This window comes from Akebia trifoliata, chromosome 9 (assembly GCF_017979445.1).
Source record: "Akebia trifoliata isolate Shusen 1 chromosome 9, ASM1797944v1, whole genome shotgun sequence".
In the NCBI taxonomy this organism is placed as follows: domain Eukaryota; kingdom Viridiplantae; phylum Streptophyta; class Magnoliopsida; order Ranunculales; family Lardizabalaceae; genus Akebia; species Akebia trifoliata.
This window is the reverse complement of record NC_141383.1, coordinates 4,045,187-4,062,853: the sequence shown is the minus strand read 5'-3', so window position 1 is coordinate 4,062,853 and position 17,667 is coordinate 4,045,187. Positions and strand designations below refer to the sequence as shown.

General features: G+C 35.2%; 1 protein-coding gene and 2 non-coding genes across 4 annotated transcripts; all 3 read right to left on the bottom strand.

The window, feature by feature from the left end:
* Window positions 1-300: 300 nt before the first annotated feature.
* Window positions 301-17,278, bottom strand: LOC147394125 (protection of telomeres protein 1b-like). 2 transcript variants are annotated; one of them, XM_086453573.1, is made up of 10 exons: window positions 17,084-17,278; window positions 10,713-10,849; window positions 9,993-10,182; window positions 3,308-3,375; window positions 3,099-3,187; window positions 2,068-2,349; window positions 1,887-1,963; window positions 1,674-1,732; window positions 1,090-1,248; window positions 301-682 (listed from the first exon to the last, which is right to left on the bottom strand). In XM_086453573.1, exons 1-10 carry the CDS (start codon window positions 17,205-17,207, stop codon window positions 467-469), a joined length of 1,401 nt encoding a protein of 466 aa, XP_086309699.1. In that variant the 5' UTR covers window positions 17,208-17,278; the 3' UTR covers window positions 301-466. The 2 variants fall into 2 exon arrangements, with proteins under 2 accessions (XP_086309699.1, XP_086309700.1); XM_086453574.1 differs by having other exon boundaries at window positions 10,719-10,849.
* Window positions 13,564-13,662, bottom strand: LOC147394127 (small nucleolar RNA snoR113). Its single transcript, XR_015181897.1, has one exon. It is a non-coding gene; the product is annotated as a small nucleolar RNA snoR113 (small nucleolar RNA).
* On the bottom strand, window positions 14,461-14,561 carry LOC147394126 (small nucleolar RNA snoR113). The gene has a single exon (XR_015181898.1). It is a non-coding gene; the product is annotated as a small nucleolar RNA snoR113 (small nucleolar RNA).
* Window positions 17,279-17,667: the final 389 nt, after the last annotated feature.

Sequence of the window (17,667 nt, the reverse complement as noted above, 5' to 3'; positions counted from 1 at the left end):
GTCCTCTTGGTATCTCGATTTCTGTTTTTTTTTTCTAGATCTTTGAACCAGAGAATTGAAGAAAAAGAAGAATCATTGTCTTGTTCACCAACAAATCCTAGCACTTGATCAAAAATGATGATTTACTAGTAAAACCTCAGGCAATCTTGGTAAAAAGGTCGGGACGCAAGTTTGAAAACCTTGCATATTAGACTATTGATCATCAAATTACTCCAGTTTTAATCAACAAAATCCTTTGAAGGTTGCAAGTCTTTCCAATGAAAATTGGTTTTCAATCAAGATGTCATTGTTAAGTGGGGATCAAGGTTCTGCTTCTGCAAGATTGCTTTAATCTTTACTCTTCCTCTGGTAAATATTTTAGATATATATCAAAATAAGCATTAACACATCATTTACATGTATATAAAAAAAAAACTGTTCCTGACATCAGATTACAATTACTAGCAAAGATCTAATCTTTAAGTTCCTATGCCACAAGCCTGGTACCAAAGATTTGATAATTTCTACTTCCCCAAGGATCACCTTTATCAACATAGTAAGATTTTATACAGCATTGCACCCATGGAGGATTTCTGGGAGCGTTCTCATCGATCTTGCCATTAGCTACTTCGGTTATTCCAAGAAGTTTGTTGCGCTTGCGGGTCAGTACATCCATCGAAGGGTAACCATCGAAAAACTTCTCCTGCAATTGATTAAGAGAACAAAGACAGAGCATAATCACAATAAAAAGGACTAATAAAGGATGTTTACGAGTTACAGATTCAGGCTAGTTTACATTCTTACACCTCAGTTTCAATCTCGTTATCTTGTAGAAAGGACAAGGAGCCATTAGACCACAACTTTCAATGGTCTTTGGGCAATAAGAATTGACAAAATGGAAGTTTAACAATTGTCTATGCACTTTCAAAGGGTATCCCAAAAATTGAGGAATGGGGAGTAAAGTAGGACTTTTTTTTTTTTTTTTTTTAAGTGCAGAGACAGGATGTGAAAATACTATTTTTTGTCTGATTAGAAAACTCCTCACGAGAATTGTTTTTGTAATATAAAGATCGGAGGCTATACAGTTTGAATACAAAATCTACATCTTACCCCATCTTCAGCATATAGAAGAGCATGGATTCTCGCTGTGGGGTCCTCTAGTGTCAACCTCATCCTATACAAGTGTGCTCCTAAGGGGGAACAGAAATCTTTGGCTTGCCAAGGGTAAATTGCCACAATCCGAACAACGCACTTAAATTTTGCTGTTACCTATAACGTAAAACACCATTGCTTTCAAAGTCAAAATTAGGTGTTTCATGCTAATGTATCAAATGGTTACAGAAATTTTATGTAATGCTTCTAAGGTCAATTTTGTTTGCCATATGAAAAATTAAACAAACACGTTATATTTAAAAATTTCCAAATGATGATGCCCCTAAGAAATTTCAAAATAATGACATTTTGAAATGCCCTTAGAAGTTTTTCTGTCTCAGACAATAATCACTATGGAATGATTGATAACAGTTAATCATAGTCACCATCATCATCAAAGCATTATCCCAAAAATTTGAGGTCGCTCAACTCCTGTTTCTCTATTCAATTGCGTAAAGAAATAATAATGGAAAAGTATTAAACCTAAAATTATAGGATAGTTATTCTATTTAAAACACTACATATGGGGGGGAGAAGGAGACCTTTGAATGGGTGAGAACATCCATTAATGTTACGAATGGAACATCTTCATATTCTGTCTCTGAAAAAGAAAAAGGTTTTTGTAAACAAATAATGCATAAATTCATTATAAGAACCTCAAGGTGCTCGAGTCACATAGACAATATATAAGACAAACATTCAGCATACATGAAGGTCAGTAAGTAACCCTTTTAATATAGCTAAGAATGTGAAACCTGTAATACGAGAAGGCCAAGGGAAGGCCGAAAAGGGCATGCGATCCCCCTTAGAAGCCAACCGTTTCTCGTAAACGCTGATCCATAGAAATAAACGAACAATTCAGTTCATTAGAAAGCAATGAAACAAATGGTAGAAAAATATGTTTTCTTGTGATCAATAATAGAAATAATAGATTACTTTTGACGATGAATTACGTTGCTGTCCTCATCAGACAAAATCCGAAGCTTTGTGGAAGACATGAATACACCACGCCACAATCCTAAGTGTGTTTTACACATCATGTTAAGAAATTTTACCCATTTACCACTGCCAGGAAAGTGAGGACCAAGCTTTTCATTAGGTTGGTCAACAAACACTCTAAATATAGTCCCCACGTGTGGAAATGTACATAAAATTTCTCTTGCCAAAGGTAATGGTTCCAATTGCAATGGAAGCGGGTTCTCCATTTCGTCATCTAACCTGTTGTTCATAAATTATATTTATCATTAGGAGATAATCATCAACTTTCTAATATCAAAATAAGTGCTGCAACCTCTGCACCTCATATGTATCTATAAGAGAAATTAAATGACATTAGGAGATAATCATCAACTTTCTAATATCAACATAAGTACTGCAACCTCTACACCTCATACATAGCTATAAGTAAAATTAAATCGTAAAATAATCTGGATGAGAAATTCAGCTTTTTATTTATTTGGTCAGGTTCAAGACCCAATAACATAACCAATGTCTTTTGTCCTATATGGGTTAGAAGTTTCAGGATGGGTTGATTTTTTGCCAGGATGATCTCCTCACCATAGAGATCATCATTGCAAAAAATCAGACCAATCAGAAACTTCTAGCCCCATCATAAGTGGTTAACAAATAAATGGTAAAAATCGATTCTTCAAGTTGTAAATTGGTGTTAGAAGTTTCAGAATGGGATGGTTTTTTATGAGGATGATCTCCTAACCATAGAGATCATCCTCAAAAAAATCAGTCCATTCCGAAACCTCTAGCCCATATAAGACAAAACACGTTGGCTATGTTTTTGGCTCTTTAACCTGACCCTTATTTATTTATCTGCACACTGTTTTTAACTAACGTAACTGTTATCATGCCACAAAGTATAAATAGGACTCAGTGGCAATGTGTTTCACTTTTTCGTAGTAAGGTAAATTAATAGTCAACAAGGGGAAAAGAAAATTAAATCAATAAATAAACACCTTGCTTCAAAACTTAGTGGAGGAGTATCAGTTCCATCCCAAACATAGAGTATCCACGAATCTTCAGAAATTTCAGAGACATGTAGAACCTTTTCACCAGCGGAAGAAAAAGATTTAAGTTAGTTTTTTCTATACCTCTGAATAAAATAGAATTAGAATTCATGTCGGGTAAAGCCCTGGGGTACCTCAAGTGCACAATGGTGAATTACCTTGCATATTAAATCAAAGCCTTTGCCTGCCGTGATCTCTCTCAACAACAAGGAGGACTCTTTCGTTCCTAACAAATAAATGAGAAGGTTCCGTGATAAAAATTAGAAATATTAAATAACCTCAAAAGATGCAAGAGAAGTTGTATGCACTTTGATGACATTGTGAATTTCCTAAGCAAACTCTTTGGTGAAAAAAACAGTTAAACCAACAACAAAACCAAGGGGGAAAGTAGTCTCCTGTACAATATCCCCTGAACAGGATATAATTGTGTGGTGGGGGTAGAATTATACATCTCGTGGAGAAAATAATGTTTGGTTAAAAAATGAGGCAACTAAACTACTGTTTGCTTCTAAATGCTATATTTTTTTTTTTCCTTTCCAACTCTCTCCTCTTGCTTGGTATGTAGGTTGGGATCAAACAATAACCTGAAGGCTATGTCAAAGAGCAGTGACAAATTGATCCAAACTCATTTTTTAGTTGATCAGCTTAATGTTGTCAGAATCGAATTGGATAGTGAAATTATTCAGTACGATTTGAATTGAATTAAGATTCAAGTGGACGAATTGTAGGTTTCACCAAAAACAATTATTTTTGACAGGTTGACGTGCGAAGGTGAGGTTTTGATCCCAGGTATGTGGTATTACCTTCTTTCATAAAAATATTATTCTTTGAGTCATAAAAAGTATTAAGTTTCCATCATAATATTTCGTGAAATATTTTTGATTTTCTGATGTCCCCTCTGACATACGCCCCCCTACACCCAATCACAGAACCGTAGATTATTTGCCTCAGGAGACGCAGAACCATAACCTTTTCTTCTGCATCCCGAGGCAAATGATCTACGGTTCTGTGGGGTGTAGGGGGTGTATGTCAGAGGGAGGTGTCATATTATCACGACTCTTCACAAAATCACCATTCACTTCAACCCATCTTTTCAGTCAATAGTGAATTTCAACTGAAATGTGCATTGTTCAGTTATGTAATTTCGTTGGTTGAATTATTTCCACTAACTGAAATATTTTGACCCATGATCCTAAAACTCCCAACAAATCCATTTTTTGAGTAGTTGAGAAAATTCTTTACATCGATTTCCAGATGAATCAAAATGAAATTTGATTCCTTCCACCATTTTTGTACTTCCTTGAAAAATGGGCTTTAAAGGCGTAGATGGATCAAATTTGTATGTTACATTTATACCAGAAGTGTGCACACACATTCAATGATTTTGGGTTGATATTTGGCAACTCTAAAAAATAACGGAAATTTCAAATTTATTTAGTTTCATCCTATTTTTCGTAGTTGTACATGAATGAACTATATATTGTATAGCTTCACTGATCTACAGCTTGATCAAATTATTTTTTTCCAACAAAATATTTTCATATATTTTTTTATTTACATTAAAATGTAAAAACATTAAAAAAAAAAAATTGAAAAAAGGGGAAACCTTAGTACATCAAGTGGACGCATGTAAGATGTACTCTAAGCATGTTAGCACACTCGTTTAATCATTCATGTCCTAACTAACATTAATACTTTATTCATCAAATGAGAAACAACAACAAAGATGAGAATGTTGACTCACTAGCTAATATTAAATAGCATGCATAGTTTTTGAATTAAGGGTAGTTCACACATTTCCTAATGTGGTGTTCATATTAAACATAGCATCATGCCATGAGCATAGTAATGTAATCCAATTATATAAACATCAATCCTCTAAAGGTCTTCATCATGTTGTAATGGTACAGGGACATGCTTATAATTTTCAAAAGTTTACATAAAAATGAATCCATTATTTCCATTTCTTAGCTAACAGAAAAATGAATCTTAGCTAAGAAATGGAAAAAAATATCTCCATTTCTTATAATTTACTAAAGGTCTTAGTCATGTTATGATGGTACAGGGACATGCTTATAATTTTCTAAAGTTTACAGAAAAATGTCTAATAATTATTTCCATTTCTTATAAGTTACTAAAGGATAGTCATGTACTCTAAGCATGTTAGCTAACAGATGTACACAATAGAATAAAAAAATACCTGGTGCACAGATAGTTAATTTAAGAGGGTGTTGCATTTTTCACAGAAATGATGGATTCCATTTCATGTGAACTTTAGAAAATGGAAAGCTTAATCACACTACTCGTAAAATTCTACTATCTAAAGTTTCTACAGCAACTCTCTTATATTAACTATCAAGACAATTATATGTTTCTAAAGTTAAGTTCCACAAGCATTTAAGTAAAACTTTCGTGACTAAAATGAAGAGATTATTTTGACACATGTTGAGCTCTCTAGTGATCTTGTCGACATTGTAAAAGAAGATGCTAGAGGTTGTAGATATACATGATTACATTAAGTCTGTTGGGGATATGCCCAGAGTCCTAAAACGATTACAATAGAAATCATCCTCACAAAAAATCAGCCCATTCTGAAATTTCTAACCCTAGTTTTTAAGTTGAAGAATCGTGGACAATCAATTTTTAAACGTTAGTTTGTAATCATTTTTCATGGGGTTAGAAGTTTCAGAATGTGCTGATTTTTTTGTGAGGATGATCTCCTCACCATAGACATCATCCTCCCAAAAAAAACCAGCCCGTTCCAAAACTTTTAGCTCATATAAACAACTTTGTCCAAGGTTTTGGCTAGGAATTTGGCTGTTGAACCTGACCCATAAAGGGAATGCTAATGTCCAAGACATTATGGGGACGTTAGCAATCTCCACCACATTCACTTTTCAATAGTGAAAAAGAGAAAGGTATGTTAGTCTTTGACATAATAAATGCTTGTTTACATAAGAAATGCCAAGGGAATTTAATATTTGGATTTAAATGCCTTGTTTAAATTAAATGATTTAGCAATCAACACCAACATAATAAATGCATTTATTAAGAGTATAATAAATGCATTTATTATGTAAAAGACCAACATACACTATTATTGGAAAGTGAATGTGATGGAAATCCTAAAGAACCTTGGACGTGATTCAGGACCGACTATGAAAATTGGTTAATCTAGTTTATATAGCAATAAAATCAGCAAAAAATAAGTGTCTAGTCAATGGTAGGAGGAAGGAAAAATAGAGTGAAAAGCCCTAGAATCACTAGAGAGTTCCTAGAAATCACTTCTGGGATTTGGGAATCACTCATCAAGGTTGCTTACACAATCACAAATCAGATTTTATTCATTAACATTCAAAAAGAGAATAAAAGAGATTATTTGTAAGGACTTATAGCTAGGGCATCCATACTTAAGAAGCAAAATTACAGATATTATTTACTAATAATAATTCAATCGATAACTCTACAATTAGAAACCCATTTGAAGTGGTTATCGATCTCATTCTTTTACCACAAGATGCATGAGTCATCATTGGAGCAAAGAGGTTTTCTAGGCACATACATGATATACATGATGATGTTCGTAGGAGGATCACCCTTAACAATGATGTCTACAAGACTAAGGCAAATTTGCATCGCCGTTTAGTTGATTTTTAGGAGGGTGACATAGTTACGGTGCCTATTATGCCTGAAAGATTTCCTAAGGGAACTTATAAAAAACTCCATTCTAAGAGCACTGGTCCTTTCAAAATTCTTAAGAAGATTAGCTCTGATGCTTATGTTTTAGAGCTTCTAGATGAACTATATATCAATCCTATCTTTAATGTGGAGGATCTCACTACTTACTATGGTTACAGTGATAGTACTTTGATGTCCACTCCTAATTTGCCTCCTACTCCTACAACGTCTAACATTATAGAAGATGTTTTAGATGAGAAGATGATTTCTACTGGAATTGATGGTTATCAGAAGTTCCTTGTGAAGTGGAAAGGTAGTCCATTGTTAGAGTGTACTTAGATCACAGCTAAAGAACTTTGAGAAACTTAACCTGAATATGTATGAAGAATATCATGCCTTTAACTTAACGAAGCCAAGTTCTTTTAAGCCGAGGAGAGATGATGGGAATCCTAAAGAACCTAGGAAGACCTATTATATGAGGAAGAAGACTAATAAGCAAGCATTGATGCGGCATGATGTTGGGTCTTATGATGTTTATTAAGTTTTTACGAGTTTTTTTTATTTATAATAGTCAAAGGTATTTTAATTTCTTTTACATTTTAATTGAGAGGGTTGAACAATTATTTTATGTTTTTTGAGTCTTATTTTATGTTCCTTTAAAGTTTCAAGTCGTTAGGGAGTTATAGGTTTTTTCTTTATCGTTTTTGTTCATTTTGGGGGACAAGGGCAAATCTGTAATTTTGACCCTTTAAGTATGGACATCCTACTTGTAAGTCCTTATAAATAATCTCTTCTCTTCTCTTTTTGGATGCTAATGAATAAAATCTAATTTGTGGCTGCCTAAGTAACCTTAGTGAGTGACTTCCCAAACCCTAGAAGTGATTTCTAGGAACCCTAAAGTGATTCTAGGGCTATTCTTTATATTTCCCCTTCCTCTACCATTGGCGAGACCCTTGTTGTTGGTTGATTTTGTTACTAGATAAATCAAATTAACCAATTTTCATTGTCGGTCTTGCATCAGAATGTGGTGGAGAATGCTAACGTTCCCATGAGATCTTGGATGTTAGCATTCTCCTAATAATAATAATAATAATAATAATAATAAAAGAGCTAATGAACCATCGCAAGGATGGTTGAGTGGTAGACTTGGGGATCATTAGGCTTGCTCCCTAGTTGGTCTCAAGTTCGAATCCCACCAACTATATTCTTGTGGTGACCAGGCACTGGCTTGGACCAAGCAGGCACCAGCCATAGCCTAGGTGTGGAGCGTAGGGACTAGTCAGGATGCACGCAAGCTGGCCTGGATACCCTTTTTTATCAACAAAAAAGAAAAAAGAAAAAAAAAAAGAGCTAATGAGAAAAGTTAGGCTTCACCTGAATCACATCTTAAATGGAAAGAAAAAAATAGATAAAAATGCACTCCTTTTAGTACAAGACTCCATGAAAAGCAAATCTCTTTGAGGATTTATACACAATAAATCAGCCTCATTGGTTACACCAAAATGCCATGTGCATAACCTAAAAAAAAATGCCTTGCGCACACTCTTTCATGCGGTGATTTCTAGCCATTGGACCAGAATTTTCTTGGGTACTAAAATCAAATGTCCAGAAAACACAAATCAATCTATTTTTGGACCATGAATCCATGGAATAGGTGGGTAAGCCATAAGGTTTGTGGACTGATAAAGTATTCCTTCTGGCATATTGGGTGTCAGTCTCAAACTTTTAACATGTAAATCAGTATCAAAGATGGTTTATCTGAAATTGCAAAAACAATACTTTACTACTCAATTTCTTACTGCCCTAATTTGTCCTTATAAAAAAAATCACACCTTAATTTCCAAAAAACAGCCCCTTAAACCTAAGGTCCACTTCAAGCACAAGACCTCAAAATCCACATCTAGGTTATCAGTGCTCTGGAAAGTCACCATCGGACAGCACTCGTAGATTCAGGGTATGTTTGATTGCATGGAAAGTCACTTTCCATGGAATTTGAAATCCATGGAAAATTAGTTGTGGAAAATAGGTAGGGTTGGAAAATCAAATTCCATTGTTTGATTTCACTTGGATAAAATTATGGAAAAAATATGAGAAAAAAAAAAAGGAGAATGAGGAAGAAGATGAGAGGAGGGGGAGAGGAAGAAGAAGATGACGAGGAAGAGGGAGGGGGAAGGATGTGGCGACGGTGGCGGCGGCGACGGTGATGGTGGAAGCGGCGGTGGCGGCGACGGTGGCGGCGACGGTGGCGGCGATGGAGGTAAGTGAAGAAGATGGGGGGAGAACGTAGTGGTGGTGGTGGCGGAGGAGGTGAGGGATGGAGAAGGAGAAGAAGAAAAAGAAGAAGAGAGAGAGAAGGTGGTCGAAGATGGATCCGACGGGGACGGCGAGGTTAGTGTAATGGTGGTGGTGGTGGTAGTGGTGGTAATGGTGGTGGTAGGGAAGAATTGAGGATGGAAAATATGGGTGGATTTCATTTTCCCACCTATATGGGTGGGAAAGTGAAATCCATGATTTAGTGGACTTTTTAAATGGGGTGGAAAATGAATTTCCATTTCCATGTGCAATCAAACACTTGAAAAATGTCATTTTCCAAGGAAATTGATTTTCCACCCTATTTTCCATGTGCAATCAAACATACCCTCAATGTTTTTCTTGCAAGAGTTTTTCCATTGTTGGCTTTGATTGGAGATAGTTTCGTCAAGCAAAGCGAGAGAAAGTAAAACTCTATTTCACATATTTCATGATCTCAAGCCTAAGATGACTAACTTGTAGTCTTTAATTTGCATGGGCATACAATCATAAAAATACAGGCTGTTTTTTATCCTGAATAAATAAAAAGGTCTTGTTGGAGCCGAGCACTAGAACTCTCTCACGAATGGTGGAGTTTAGTTTGTATGTTACAGTTGAGGTGGAAATTACAACAAAGTGGTAATCCTAAAAGTGATTTAACTTCCAAATGTTCCACATGAAAAGCATCTATATGACAAGGCCAACGGTTAAGTGATCAAAAAACTCAAACAAAAATCAAAAGGGAAGGCTTGAAATGTAAATTCCCTCACCTATCCATTCCATGGATCCAATCAACTATTTCTATGCTGTTCTTGATCCAAAACCATAAGGTAAACCCAATGGTAACTATAATTCAAAACCTTCATCATATTGTACCTGAATCAAGTTGAAAATTTAGCAGCCACATTCTCAGACTTGTTATGAACTCCTTGTCAGGATCTGTAATGAGAAAGTTTGAAGAAGCTTGATATGGAATAAAACCTTTACTAGATTTTCCTTCAAACAAGGCAAATGAAGACCATTTCTTGTAGGAATAAGCATTCACCTCCCCATGATGAGATTTCATCTACAACAGTGAAGCAACGGAATAAAATCAGATTTGTTACTAGAAATCCAAGAAAATTTACATAGAGGAAATCAGAGAAACCCAACAGAGAGAGAAGAGAGAGAGAGAGAGAGGGGTCTTTGTGTCTGAAATTAAGCTTTTCTTTCTTCCTCTCCTTCTCTTGTGTATAACATAGAAAGGCCTGAACCTCTTCTGCTTAGAAGATGATGAATTCACAAAAACAAGAACAAGAAGAAGCAAACCCTCTATTCCTCAGCTCTCTATAGTGAAGAAGAGCATTGGGTTGAAGAAGATGAAGAAGAAGAGGAAATAGAAGTCGATAACATCAACAACAATGAAGCTTTGAACTCATCATCACATATCGAAACTAAACAAATGCAATGCATAATAAACTAGAGCATATAGAAACAAAAAAACGAATAAAGTTTTGCAGGCATCTGAATATTGCTTCATGAAGCATAATATGCAAAAAACACAACAAAACATTATCGAAAAAAAAATTCATTTATGGATAAGGTTTCAGTGACTACCGTAACTTGAGAAAGACGAATTATATCTCCAGCTGACTTCACATGGGGCAGTTTTTCCATGTTTTCAGCAAAAATAGTAACTAGAAGACCATCACCCTGATATGACTCGTCCATTATCTTCAGTGAGCAGAAACAATCTGCAAAATAAGGTTAATTTATCAGAACCCAAAAATAAATTCAGATGAAAGTGTTCATGACAATATAGCTGGAAGATATTTGGCATAACAAAGATTTCTAAGAAACAAAACATTTGTCTTAAGTTAATGAAGAAACCACATTCTTGACAAGAAAATAAAGTACACATTTAAAAAAATGGTATTAAAGATTAACTTATGTTTTGAAGCTACTTAATCTGGAAGAATCCAGTAACCATGAAATTGAAAATTACATAATCCCTGGATTTGCCCAATACTGATGGAAATTGCTTAAACAAAATTCTACCCAAGTATGATTTCCCTTTAAAGCCTAGAAAATTGACTTTTATGAGGATTGACTTTTATGAGGATCTCGATGAGAAGAATTGATTCCCAATTACCTGTTACTTGAGCATGAATCAGAAAGCAATATACACACTTCACAGTTGGAAGTACACGTGTCTCTGTGGTACATGGGTTATAGACAGTAATATCCCCCTATGCCTTACCATATCAGTGTCTTACGACTCCAACTGTTCATGTCTCCCCCAGTGCTCCAATGATTAATTTCCATCTCAAGTTGGGTGCTATGAAAGATGATAAAACCAAGTTGATCGTTCAAACTGAGATTTCGGGAGTACTAAAAGAGTAATGATCTACATGTACTTGACTTTGGGTAAGGTTATGAAGAGAGGTGTCACTTAGGTTAACTTTTGTGGGTTGTGCAAGGAGAAAGGGGAGTCCATAGATCACTTGTTCATTCATTGCAAGGTGGCCTCCGAGATTTGGTACTACTTTCTAAGGCATTTTGAGGTGAAGTGGTGCACTCTGGGTTCTTTCCAGAATTTTGTGGAAGAATGATTTGCCGTAGGGTCGGGCTTCTTAGCATTTAAGAGAAAACTATGGAGTATTACTCCCTTCGCAATTTGCCAGGAAATTAGAAAGGAAAGGAACCTTAGGGCATTCGAGGGAAAGGAATCCCCGGTTCAAAACATTATTTTTTCTATCTTGGGGTCTATCTTTTTGTGGAGCATGATCTTCGTTGACTTCATCGCCAAGTGGGATTGGGTGTGTAGCATTGATTTGTAGTTTGTGCTCGGTTTTGCTTTCTTTTTCCCCTTGTTTGTACTTTGCTTCATAGTTCACTCAACCATGCTATTAATATAGATCTTTGAATTATCCAAAAAAAAATAGTACTGATTTTTTTTTTTTAGAACTGCTATTGCCACACCAACTGTTGCTAATGCCACCCCGAGATGTGTGCTAATTCTTTGGTGATTAACCTATGAATAGGGATGGCATTAGCAAAAGATGGTGTGGCAATAGAATCTCTTTTCTTTTTATGTCATTTGGAAGAAGTGATAAGCTATTAAGCACCAAAGAAAAGGCTGGGCTGAAGAAAAAGCAACGAAAAGGTAAAATAGAGCATGCCTTCAATGACATGTTGCAAGTTCATCTAACCGTAGTAGGACTTTTCGAGGTCACAAATGAGCAACTCTAAAGAATATTTCTGTTGAGTTTAGTCCCACATCGGACACTCATTGCCTTGTCTCTCTCCTTATAAGCTCCTGGGCCCCTCCACTCATTGCCAATTGGTTTTGAGTTGGACCCCCAAATTTATCATGGTATCAAAGCAGGCCGTTCTCTCTTCCACGTCACCCAGTTCATATCTCCACGTGCTTTGGCGCAATCTGGCCCACACGTGCGTGGGCATGTTGAATTTAGTCCCACATTGAACACTCATTGCCTTGTCTCTCTCCTTATAAGCTCCTGGGCCTCTCCACTCATTGCCAATTGGTTTTGAGTTGGACCCCCAAATTTATCAATTTCTACACTCCCATTGGGATTAAGAACTCAATGAAGTGGAAGTAATGTCACTTTTAGAAGACCTCAAGATTTCCTATTTATCTCTCATGGGACTTTATTGGTGAATACTATTAAGTTCCATACACATTTTATCCCCACAAACCCAATATACTGACACATTAGTATTACTTATGCCATATGGAGTGAAGAAATGATAAAACAAGCATGGCAACACATTCCTAAGCCATCAGTCTGTAACAAAGAATCATATAGAGTGAGTAAATGTATGCCCATAGCTTTTGGTTCACATCATATCCAAGGGCTTACCAACAAAAATAGTAATAATTATACATAAAATGATTAGAATGCTATTATTTTAAGTTCATAAAGGCAAAATATAGAGATGTGTGGGAGGTGGACATAAAGAAAAGTGCACTCCTGTAAGAAATTGAAATCTTCGATTTGAAGAAACAGGGTGATGGCCTGTCTTCCAGAGAAATGTAAGACAATATGTTGAAAGAAGAGCACCAAAAAGTAGCAAATACTAAAGAGATCGAGAAGAGACAAAAATCTAGAGTAAAGTGACAGAAGGGGGTAACAATATGGAACTTTTCCATCAAGTAACCATCAGTTGCACAATATTGTTGTTCTAAGTTCTAACAGCATATTCATGGCTTTGACTCCTAAGAAATAAAGGGTAGATACCTCTGATTTGAGGTAATCATGATTGCAAAGGACCAGATGGACCAAATATTGCTCATATACCAACAATAAAATATATAGATTCCAACTCTAATAGTTATTGCTGCACCTAAATCCATTTGATTCCTATAAAATAAAATATATAGATGCCAACTTGACAAGTAATTACTGCTCTAAATGTATTTGATCCCTATTTAAAATGATCCCAAATGGCTCAGCAAACACCTTATGATAGCCAACATCATTCTACTACCACTTGGATGGAATCCAAAGCAGCTGTAAGACCGGCCTTTTTATCATCACTGCCAGGGAGAACATTTTCTTTCTTGGTGGATGCACCGATGCCTAGTTAAAAAATTAAAATAACTACGACGCAAAATGAAATACAATTATAAAATGTAATTGAGATATTTTTATCAACCGAAACATTCAATTGTCAAGTTCAGAAGCCATTCAAGTTGCAAATTTACATAAAAAATGGATTCTTTGAGAAACTGTAAGTTGAATATATTTGCTGCTCAATTGATACAGCAAATCAAAGACATATTTTAGTTTTTTCATCATTTTAGGTACAGTGAATTGTCTCAAACAAATTAAATATTGTGTGTAGTTTCTTGATATCATTAGGTTTATTAAGTTTATTTTTCATCTATAGGTTTATGATGCATTTACTTCATCATTGTGAACACATTAAAAAATCTCTTGGGTGTTTGAGAATATAGAACTCTAATATCTTTTAGTTTCACCTGAAGTGATCACTGTTGTGTTGAATGAATTATATATATGCATAGCTACCTTGGATATACAACTTGATCAGATTAATTTTTATTGAATAATTCATTGTGGATAGAAGTTGTTAATTACAAATATATATATATTTTTAAAAGAAAAAAAAAGTTGTTAAATCAACATAATATCCATTCATTGTATAAATAAGTTATGATTGACAACTTTCTACCCATAATCTGACTTTTGTAAATATAAAAAATAATAAAGATAATACTAAATTATAAAATAAAAATTGAATTTTTTTAGGAAAACAAGTCCATAGATAGATGCTAACTCAATACTAGTTTACCATTTGTTCCTCATTTAAATGATCCCAACTAGCTCAGCAAACACCTTATGATAGCCAACATCATTCTACTACCAGTTGGATGGAATCCAAAAAGCAGCTGTAAGACCGGCCTTTTTATCATCACTGCCAGTGAGAACATCTTTTTTCTTGGTGGTGGATGCACCAATGTTCAACTAAAATAAATAAGACGCAAAGTGAAGGTGACAAGTGGAGAGTGTTTGCTTGATAGGTGGTCAGGCTTATTGAGCTTTGCATTATTGAGAGAATTTCAGAAGGACATGAAATTGGAATATATTGGAACTTTGGGAAGTAAAGATTAATGAGGTGGAAGGTTGCTCCTGTAATGGAAGTTCAATATGTTTTTTTTCCAACTCATCTCCAACCTCACTGACTGAGAAGTTGAGTAATTTTTACACAATTCAATGGATAAGTGGTAATTGTAATCACACACAAAAGCTTACTAACTCTATATAAATAATAATAAAAAACAAAAAACATTGATTACAAATCATTCTAAGGCCTCATTCCATCATATTAATAGAGAATAAAACAAACTGCCAAAACTTTACATGTTAAGTACAGCATAATGAAATGCAGAGTTCCTTTTCTTTTGATAAGTAATTTTATAAAAGAAGCTAAGAAGCACATGTGATCGAGATTCGAGAAGACTAACCCTAAAGAGAACATAATGGAATGAAGATTTTGTGTTGACAATCTTTTCCCCATTCTTGGTGGCTTCATTTTTTTTAATCCTGTGTGTTATTTATTTATTTTTATTTGTATGATAAAAAAAACAAAAGTTTATTGATAAAAACGGGGACGAGATGACCCCTAAATACAAAGAAACTGGTCAAAAAGAGCAAAGAAAACACCCCAAGTCAGCCACTAGGTTACAAATATTCTCCCAACTAACAATGAAAACCTCAAAGAAGATACCCTCAAAAAAATTGATAAGTGATTCCCTTAAATTCTTTAAAAGCCTTTCCCCGGAAAAACAGTAAACCCAAAATTGATCAGTTTATGTCCTGCAACCCTTGCATCTTCTTTGACAAGATGGGTGAAAAGGAAACTATAAAATACAACACAATATCCTCAAGATTTGTTCCAAACAAGCTAAACAATCAACTTCTCTATTACCATCCTCCCATGCATGACTTATGGTCTAAGACTTGAACTCACTAAAAGTACTTAAGGAGAAGTATATTGACAGATCTTATTCATCAACAGAAAGTAAACTTCTCTTATAGATGAAATCAACAATAATTTCAGAATAAATGTGAAAATCAAATTCTTCAATTTCACATCCTACAGCTTCTCTAAACTTGTAGCCCCATAACAATATACGCCTAGATCAACACAACCGAAAGCGTCTAGAATCATCCAACCAAACCTTATTCAATGCCAAGCCCTCTAAATACTTAACACCACTACACCTTATGCCTTGATCAACACAATCAAAAGAGTTAGAAGCATCCAACCAAACCAAAATCTCATGAAAATAATTATGCATCAAATATACACAAATAATAAAGGCAACAATTAATTGTGAAACTTATTTATTGTAATTATCACAATTGGGTATGATTCGGTGCTATTAACGGTTATGACAGCTATTCTTGGAGCCATACATCCGTATGTACATACATACATACATACATATATATGTCGTTGACTCAAGAAATATGACTCCTGATACTACACAAGATCCTGACCATATAAACTCAAAATCCAACAGTTGAAAATTATCCTTGAGATAAATATCATCGGGATGTGTACTGTTGAGATATGCATTAAATCACAACTGTTCAATTTTCAATTTACATAGTCAAGATCTAGTGTCATTTCTTGAGTCAACGGAACCCCACCCATATACATATATATATATATATATATATATATATATAGAGCAATGTTCAAAAGCCAACTATTTAGCCAACGTGTTTTGTCCTACATGGGCTAGAAGTTTTGGAATGGGCTGATTTTTGGTGAGGATGATCTCTGTGGTAAGGAGACCATCCTCACCAAAAATCAGCTCATTCCGAAGCTTCTAACTCCATGTTTACAAGCTGAAGAATCGTGGACCGTCCATTTTTTTAAACCACTTTTGATGGGGTTAGAAGTGTCATAATGGGTTGATTTTTGGTGACTCGCCAATGGAGATCGTCCTCGCCAAAAATCAGCCCATTCTGAAACTTCTAGCCCATGTAGCACAAAACATGTTGGCCAAATAGACTAACGTAAATCTCATTGACTCATCCGAAAACCAAGTAAATCTCAAAAAATTTGACTGAGTCAACATGTTTGAATCAGTCACGGGTTTTTTGGGGCTATTTAGACATACCCCTCCATATTTTGATCAATATTAGAGATACCCACTGTGTTTCAAAACAGATGGTATGGCCCCCTTGACCTAGGCTTTGTCCAAGAGACTAACGTAAAATGAACTTTGTTCAAACTCAAGCCAAAACCCCTTGATTTTTCGCCCATAAAATCTTTCATCTCCAACTTAGATTTCCAAGATTTAAAAAGAGCGAAGATCGACTATAAATATAATAAAGTAATCAAAATAAAAGCAACAAAAGCTTCAAGAATTTAGACATATAAATTCAGATAAACTTCAACAACAACAAAAATACGATAAATAGGATTACCAGTCCCTTTGCTCTGCTTTGGAATTCCAAACTCAACCACAACCCCCATTAGATTCACTCTCTGATTAAGCGATGAAATGGCATCTCTGATTGAGAGAAAGGTGTAATCGTCTCGACTCCCCATTTTTTTCTCTTTTTGGGGTCTCTCTAAAACCCTAGAAGGTTTCAAAGGGAACAATTTGGAGGGAGTCAAAACGAGTAATCACCTTTGTAGAACTGTTTCTGATATCATCCAATTACCAAAATTACCCTAAACAATCATCAGAATGCATGGGGTATTTTTGTCAGATTAATGTCTAAATTTGCCCTAATTATCAAGAATCGAGAGCTGACATTGGCACCCCAACTTTACTTATTACACTCCAATTTATTAAGGGGCCAATTGATTGCGCTTGTAAATGCGGCTTTACCAGCGTTTGCGTTAAAAGCTGGATTTTACGAAATTTCGCATGCTTGATATCATTTCTAAACGCGGTGTTTTGAAGTTGTAAACGCAAATATGAAAAAAAAAAACGGTGTTTTGAAAAGCGCATGTGAGTCGCTTCGCACATTTGCGTTTTAACACGTCGGAGTGAAATGACAAA

What these genes read in the sequence shown, in the direction of transcription:
- LOC147394125 (XM_086453573.1), bottom strand. Translation starts at nt 17,207, where the DNA reads ATGGGGAGTCGAGACGATTACACCTTTCTCTCAATCAGAGATGCCATT. An exon ending in AACGTAATTCATCGTCAAAA is followed by an intron (nt 1,964 to 2,067) that starts GTAATCTATTAT and finishes TCTATGGATCAG; the next exon opens with CGTTTACGAGAAACGGTTGG. An exon ending in ATGTTCTCACCCATTCAAAG is followed by an intron (nt 1,249 to 1,673) that starts GTCTCCTTCTCC and finishes TTTACGTTATAG; the next exon opens with GTAACAGCAAAATTTAAGTG.